This window comes from Lipotes vexillifer, unplaced genomic scaffold (assembly GCF_000442215.2).
Source record: "Lipotes vexillifer unplaced genomic scaffold, Lipotes_vexillifer_v1.1 scaffold639, whole genome shotgun sequence".
NCBI classification, from domain to species: Eukaryota; Metazoa; Chordata; class Mammalia; order Artiodactyla; family Lipotidae; genus Lipotes; species Lipotes vexillifer.
The window spans coordinates 2883721-2891483 of record NW_006786377.1 but is presented as its reverse complement, the minus strand read 5'-3'; the positions used below and the strand labels follow the sequence as shown (position 1 = coordinate 2891483).

Below are 7763 nucleotides of genomic sequence, written 5' to 3'. Positions count from 1 at the left end.
AAAAAAAAAAAAAAAAAAAAAAAAAACATAAAAAGGCTTATGAACATTGGTTCCTGCATGACCATGATTTTAGCAATAAAGAACCAGAATGGTAAGTTATATGACGCAGTCTGTGAACCATGCTTCGGAGACAGTTCCTGACGAAGCCTGGCCTGTTTTTCATTTGAGGAACGTGAAGGGCATGAGAGGGTGGCTGTGGCTTATTAACAGACAAAAGCAACAATTATCTGATGGTTCTTACATTTCAGCTTCTCCTTTCACTAGTTGCGCTTAAACAGTATTGTGTTTGTGATTGGCCATCGGAATGTGGTTGAGTGCTGGGATTTTCACGGTCTGGCTGACTTTTCCCAGGGTGACTTCCCCAATGCTGCAGAACTCTGGGTGACGTTTGGTCGAGAGCCATATTGCATTGTTCAGCCCAGGGCGGAGAACTGTATTTATTTTTGATTTTACGTTATTTCAGCTGTTTTCACTTTTTTCTTTATTGTTTTCTTGCCTCCTACAGAGTTCTCTTTTCAAGCCTGGCTGGGGGAAGGGGGACACTCAGTTATGGACTCAGCGCACAGCGTGGAGAGCAGATTTCCCCTCTCTCAGCAGTTCAAATAGCTTCTAAGCCACGTGCATTTAACCCACTGTGGGTCTGAGCCCACGTTAGCTCCATGGGGAGCTGTTTCCATGTTAAAATATATAAAATCCTTTCAAGCTGTCTGTGGCTCCTTAACATGGCCTATTGGATAGCATAAGTGACTGACATGCTTATTTTATTTTAAAAAGTTTTTTTAATAATCTGGTATTTGAGGATAAATTTAGTTCTAGACTTTAGCAGCTGATAGCTTTCTGACTTAAAACGTTATGTTTAAAACAACTGTATCACATTTCAGAATTTTTTTTTGCTATACCACATGGCTTGTAGGATTTTAATTCCATAACCAGGGATTGAACCCGGGCCATGGCAATGAAAGCGCTGAGTCCTAATCACTGGACTGCCAGGGAATTCCCAAATTTCAGAATTTTTATTTCTGGTGTCCCGCTGTATGAATTTTAGAGTCTCTTTTTATCACATAAATCAGTCAAGGAGACAGCAGGCAATGTTGTATGCCAAAACTCTGACTCTATCAGTAACTGTGGTCATTGTATTATGCATCTAGGGAAGCAATAATACATTTTGGGCGTAGGTATGTCAATGTACATACATTCTTTCTCCTTCCTCAAACTCCCTGTTCTGTAAGTAGGGAAGTATTCATTATTAACAGAGGAGAGATTCTGCCTTCTCATGGTAGAGTTAATGAGCACGTTAGTATAATAATTACTTGTAACGGATATGAAAGATTCCTCATGCATAACTAATGACTTGAAAAAGGACAGGAGTGTTTAAGACATTCTTCTCATTGACTTCACAGGATTACCTTGACTGCATCAGGGACCAAACGAAACTTCCTCTGGGGGCCGAAGAAAGATCAGCCCTTTTTGGAAACATACAGGATATCTACCACTTTAATAGGTAAGCTAATCCTCGAAAGATGGTTCTCACATAAGAACATTATGAATTTTTCTCAAATGAATGTGGCCTAAGAAAACTTACTTGAAATCCCTGATTTGACTTCATAGATTTTTGTGGCCTATCATGCCGTGAAATTTTCTACCTGGAAACATCCTTGTTTGTATATGAGTCTCACATTTATCCAAAATCCCATCCCGCTCCATCCTCCTGGCTCAGAGAAGAGACCTATTCACCCTGACAGAGCAGAGGCATCTTTCTTCCGCAACAGAACATGAACAGGGCATCCAAAAATATATGCTGGCTTGGTCTCCAGCAACCCTACCTCCGCTTGATTTTCTAAAAATTTTCTTCTGCCTAGGGAGTGGGCAGGAGGGAGTAAACACACAATAAATACTTGAATCATAACAGATATTAATTCAGATGAATTAATAGTTAAAATTTACAATGCTTAATTTAATTCAAACACGTATTGAGTACCTGCTGTGTAGCAGGCAGTGGGCTTAGAAAAGTATCATAGTAAACAAGGCAGACGGGGAGCCGAAGGGGATGGGGCAGGCAAATCAGTTCTTATAATGTATTGTGGTACTTCTTGGAAGACCAGGTAGTAGGCAGGTAAAGAGCACAGACTGGTTTCCAACATCTCTGAGTTTGCATGCCAGCTGAGCCATGTATATATTCTTTGGGGAATTTTAAATAGAATACAGATGGTCCCCGACTTACGATGGTTCACCTCATGATTTGACTGTACGATGGTGTGAAAGCAAGACGTGTTCAGTAGAAACTGTACTTGAAATTTTGAGTTTTGACTTTTCCCCGGGCAGTGAGCCGCAGCTTCCAGTCAGGCGTGCCATCACGAGGGTAAACAACCAACACGCTTACAACCATTTTGTTTTTTACTTTCAATACAGTATTCGGTAAATTGCGTGAGATACTCAGCACTTTAGTATAAAAGAGGCTTTGTGTTCAATGATTTTGCCCAACTGTAGGCTAATGTAAGTGTTCTGAACACATTTAAGGTAGGCGAAGCTCAGCTTTCGTGTTTGGTAGATTAAGTGTATTTTAATGCATTTCCAAGTTATGACATTTTCAACTAACAGTGGGTTTATTGGGGCATAACCCCATCATAATTCGAGAAAGATCTGTAGAATGTACCTAACTCCCTCATTTCAAGTCTTTGCTCAAAATTTCCTCTCTCAATGATGTTAACCCGGCACCCAAGCACACACCTCACCTGCTTACTTTTTCTTTTTCTCCTGGCATTTAGCAATTTCTAACATACTCTATGATTGACTTTTATGTCTGTTGTTTCCTTCCTCCCCAGCTCCACACACAGAACACTCCCTGAGGGCAGGAATCTGCCAGTTTTGTTACTACCCAAGTGCCTTAAGCAGAGTCTGGCTCATGGGACCCTCCAAACTTTTGTGGAATAAAGAAACAAATGGAAACAATAGGAATATCTACCTCACGTGGTTATTGTGAAGCTTCAGTGAGCTGATGTACTTTATGTGCCTCACTCAATGCCAGCACAGAGTAAACAGCACAATATTAACCAGTGATGATGACATTGATTTTATTAGAGTGACATTCCCTTATGAAGTTCTACAATGCCCTATCGTTGGGTGACTCAACCATAGCGCAAATTATAAATCCCTCCCCTCTTTGCTCACTGAAGCTGGTGTATGTGAGCTCCTTGAGAGTAGGATCCACATCTCCTTTGCCATCCCTAACATCCATGTGGATCCCTAACCCCTAGCCCAAGCCTGGCCTCTGGGAGACATGTTTGAATTACATCAACTCATCCCTTAATTTTGAAAGCCTGGGATATGAAAAAGGCCAGTGTTGCAACATCTCTTTTCATCTGACTCAGTAGACTTTGAAAACCAATTTGCACATTCCAAGATAGTGGTTCTCAACCCAGGCTGCACACTGGAATCATCTGGGAAGGATCGTGTGTGTGTGTGTGTGTGTGTGTGTGTGTGTGTGTGTGTGTCTATGTGTGGGGTTTTTTTTGTTTTTAATATGATGACTCCTACTCCTAGAAGTTCTGATTAGAACTTCTAGGTCTAGGGTGGGACCACGGCATCAGGATTTTGTAAAAGGTCCTCAGATGTTTGTAATGTGCAGCCATGGTTGAGAAACACTGTCTAGATAAAATAAACACAATAATAAGAAAATAGAGAAAGGGCATTAAAAAATTGAAATAGGGGGAATTCCCTGGCAGTCCAGTGGTTAGGACTCCGCAACCTCACTGCCAAGGGCCCGGGTTTGATCCCTGGTTGGGGAACTAAGATCCCACAAGCCAGGTGGTACAGCCAATAAACAAAAAACTTGAATTTGGGGAATTTAGAGTCTGTGTGTCCATTAGTAACATGCTGGTATTAGAGCAGGCTTCCATTTAGCAGTCGCTGAGGTTAAAAATCCAGGAGCCCCTGAATGGCTTCTCCACCCAGATCCCACCAATGGCACAGTAACCCGGGAAGAGGAACAAGGCCTAGATGCTGGGAGGCCCTGGCGGAAGCCTTCTGGTGGTTTGGCTGTAAGTTGACTGTAATGACTGCTTATCTAGGGCTTGCTTCTTGCCCAAGGCCATGCAGCTTTATGTGCATTATCACTTTATGCAAGTCTGGGCTTCTCTGACGAACCACAGGCATCAAGTGGCATGCCCTCCTGCCAGAGTAGAGCCCTGCTTTTCAGGTCTTGGTTTACGGCATAGTCCAGGAAAGGGTTTCTACTCCCCGGCGTTTACATCTTCATGTGTTTCCTAATTTAAAGGAATATAAGACTGAAGTGGCCCCCGATGTCAACCAAAAGGGACCTTGGGGGCTTCCCTGGTGGCGCAGTGGTTGAGAGTCTGCCTGCCGATGCAGGGGACGCGGGTTCGTGCCCCGGTCCGGGAGGATCCCACATGCCGCGGAGCGGCTGGGCCCGTGAGCCATGGCCGCTGAGCCTGCGCGTCCGGAGCCTGTGATCCGCAACGGGAGAGGCCACAGCAGTGAGAGGCCCGCGTACCGCAAAAACAAAAGGGACCTTGGCTGCAAAAGCTGGAAGACCGAGAAGATCTTTATATGCCTGAGTTGGTTCTCTCTGTTCTCTTTGGTGTTCTCTGAATGAGGAAGTCAGAGGTGACTAGAATAAACCTGAGTCAGGATGATGATATATGTGGCATCAGTGTAGTGACACAATTCATGTGACCGTGTTCATGCCTATCCCTTTTGTAGATCACATTTTTATATATCCTGAACATGCATTGTCTCATTTAATCCTCTTAACAGCTCTGAGGTAGATAAGATGCAAAAATATATACACATTGATTAGACACAGGAATCAGTGTAGAAAGTCCTTTGCTCAAGGACATAGAGCTAGAAATCCAGCCTAGCCTATTTTGAACACACCTGGTTTTGTCAAATCTCAACTGGTATTCTTACTGTTTTTAATTATTTTCAAGAACATCTTCCTGTTTAACTTTTACAGTTGAATTGTCTGTACTGTTTTGTCCCTATTCACTTTTATTTCCTTTCTCTTAAATCTGGACTCTAAATTTAGAGCGCAAATGTCTTTGCTATTATATTTGTTTAAATAAGAGTATTGATGTGACTTTTTATGTTAATGCCTCTTATGAATCCTCTATTCTATATCTTACTTCAGTTGATTTCACAGATCCAGCTATCTGGCAAATCTATGGTTAAGGCTTTGCAATAATTTTAAAGTTTCTGTTATTAGTTCAGGTCCAGGTTTCTCAACATAATATAATACTATTGTGCCCAACTAAGCAAGATTTAAAACTCTAAAATTAAAGAGGGCAAAAAGAAAATGGGTTTATTTTGGCCTGGAAAATTCAGCTGATTAGATTTTGTTTTTTAGGAAATATTCCCAAAATACAGGAAAGCATAGAGTACTATGATAAACACCCATGGAGCACCCTCACTCTATCAAGGCCTTCCTTTGTGCCATATTTGCTTTAGAAATTCTTTTTTTTAAATTTATTTATTTATGACTGCTTTGGGCCTTCATTGCTATGCGTGGGCTTTCTCTGGTTGCGGCGAGCAGGGGCTACTCTTCCTTGTGGTGTGTGGGCTTTTCTTTGCAGCGGCTTCACTTGTTGCAGAGCATGGGCTCTAGGCGCAGCGCGCAGGCTTCAGTAGTTGTGGCATGTGGGCTCAGTAGTTGTGGCTCGTGGACTCTAGAGCACAGGCTCAGTAGTCGTGGCACATGGGCTTAGTTGCTGCGCATCATGTGGGATCTTCCTGGACCAGGGATCGAACCCATATCCCCTGCATTGGCAGGCGGATTCTTAACCACTGTGTCACCAGGGAAGTCCCTGCTTTAGAATTTCTTGAAAGCATAAAGGCATTACAAATAATGGTGAGTCCCCTGATATACCCTTCCCAATTGCATCCCGCTCTGTGGAGAATGGCACAGTGATGTGCTGGTGTACCAGTTCTCCAGGGTGAGGACAAGGGAGGGGGAATCTGGGATTTATAGTATTTGCCAGTTTCTCTGGTGTAAACACACCCATCACTGCAGATTAAAGCTACTAAGAAGATATCACTGAACATGGGAATTAGGTAGAGATGTACAGAATTGGCTCAGAAAAGCCAGTACAATCTGGCTCAAAATACTGCTGTAACTATAACTGCTATCCGAGACATGGTGTTTCATTCCCAAGTATGATCTTTGTTGCCATGACTATGTATGTAAGTACTTATTTAAAATACAGGGCTTCCCTGATGGCTCAGTGGCTAAGAATCCACCTGCCAATGCAGGGGACAGGGGTTTGATCCCTGGTCTGGGAAGATCCCACATGCCGTGGAGCAACTAAGCCCATGTGCCACAACTACTGAGCCCACGTGCCACAACTACTGAAGCCCGCGCACCTAGAGCCCGTGTTCCGCAACAAGAGAAGCCGCTGCAATGAGAAGCCCACGCACCGCAAGAACGAGTAGCCCCCGCTCGCTGCAACTAGAGAATGCCCACACACAGCAATGAAGACCCAGCACAGCCAAAAACAAATAAATAAATAGATAAAAATTTAAAAAAATAAAATACATAGCATGCTTTAACTTATTTCAAACATGGTATAAATCGTGTCAACCTTTTAGAAGTTTTTTTCACTCAGCGTTGCTTTTGAGATCTATAGCTCTACTTTGCTTATTTTAACTGTGATATAATATTCCATTGGGGGATACATTACCTTGCATTTTGCCAATTGCAGTTAAGACTAAGCCTCTTTTCTTGTTTTTTTGGCCACTTTGATTTCTTCTGTGAATTTCTGGTTGATATCCATTGATCATTTTTCTGTAAGGATGTTTCTTTTTCTTTTTTAAATACCTATACCTATTTATTTATTTGGTTGCACTTAGTTGTGGCAGGTGGGCTTCTTAGTTGTGGCATGTGAACCCTTAGTTGCGGCATGCATGTGGGATCTAGTTCCCTGACTAGGGACAGAACCCAGGCCCCCTGCATTGGGAGTGAGGAGTCTTAATCACTGCACCACCAGGGAAGTCCCAGGATGTTTCTTTTTCTTAGGGTTGTATAGGAGTTCTTGATGAATTCTCCCTGGAGATCGTTGTGGATTATGTGAGTTGTAATCCTCCCTTAGTATGAGACTTGTCTTTTAACTTTAATTATGGTTTCTTTGAAAATAAGTTGTAAAATTCATAAGTTTGACTACTCTAAGTAAATATAATATTTATAGTATGTGGATTTTCTGTTTGTTTAAAAAAATTACCTCCTACTCTCAGTTCATAAATATACTCTATATTTTTCCTAAAAGCCTTAAAATTTTGCTTTTCACTTATGTTCTTAATCTAACTAAAATTGATGCAAGTATGGTTTGTGGTAGGAAATCCAAATCCTTATTTTCATATGGTTAGCTGATGGTCCCACCACCGTAGGCTGAGAAGTACATCCTTTCTATGCCGATTTGTAGCTCCACATTCCTCCTAGGTGAAGTTTATGTGTATGTATGGTCCTGTTTCTGGGCTCTGTGTTTTGTTTTGCTGGTCTCTTTGTCCATCTTTACTCCGTACCACATTGTCTCAATTATTAAATCCACATTGCTCTTCCTCAACAATGGCTTAGCATTTCTTAACTCTTTGCACTGCCAAGTGATTTTTTTTTGTTTTGTTTTTTTGTTTTTGCGGTACGCGGGCCTCTCACTGTTGTGGCCTCTCTTGTTGCGGAGCACAGGCTCCGGACGCGCAGGCTCAGCGGCCATGGCTCACGGGCCCAGCCGCTCCGCGGCATGTGGGATCTTCCCGGA

At 42.4% G+C, this 7763-nt stretch overlaps 1 protein-coding gene across 1 annotated transcript in view; it reads left to right on the top strand.

The window, feature by feature from the left end:
• PLEKHG1 (pleckstrin homology and RhoGEF domain containing G1) overlaps positions 1–7763 on the top strand; it is a 91460-nt gene that overhangs the window by 29420 nt on the left and 54277 nt on the right. The window contains exon 2 of the mRNA XM_007458748.1: positions 1401–1501. Within this exon, the coding sequence (XP_007458810.1) occupies positions 1401–1501 (101 nt within the window). The remainder of the gene's footprint in view (positions 1–1400; positions 1502–7763) is intronic.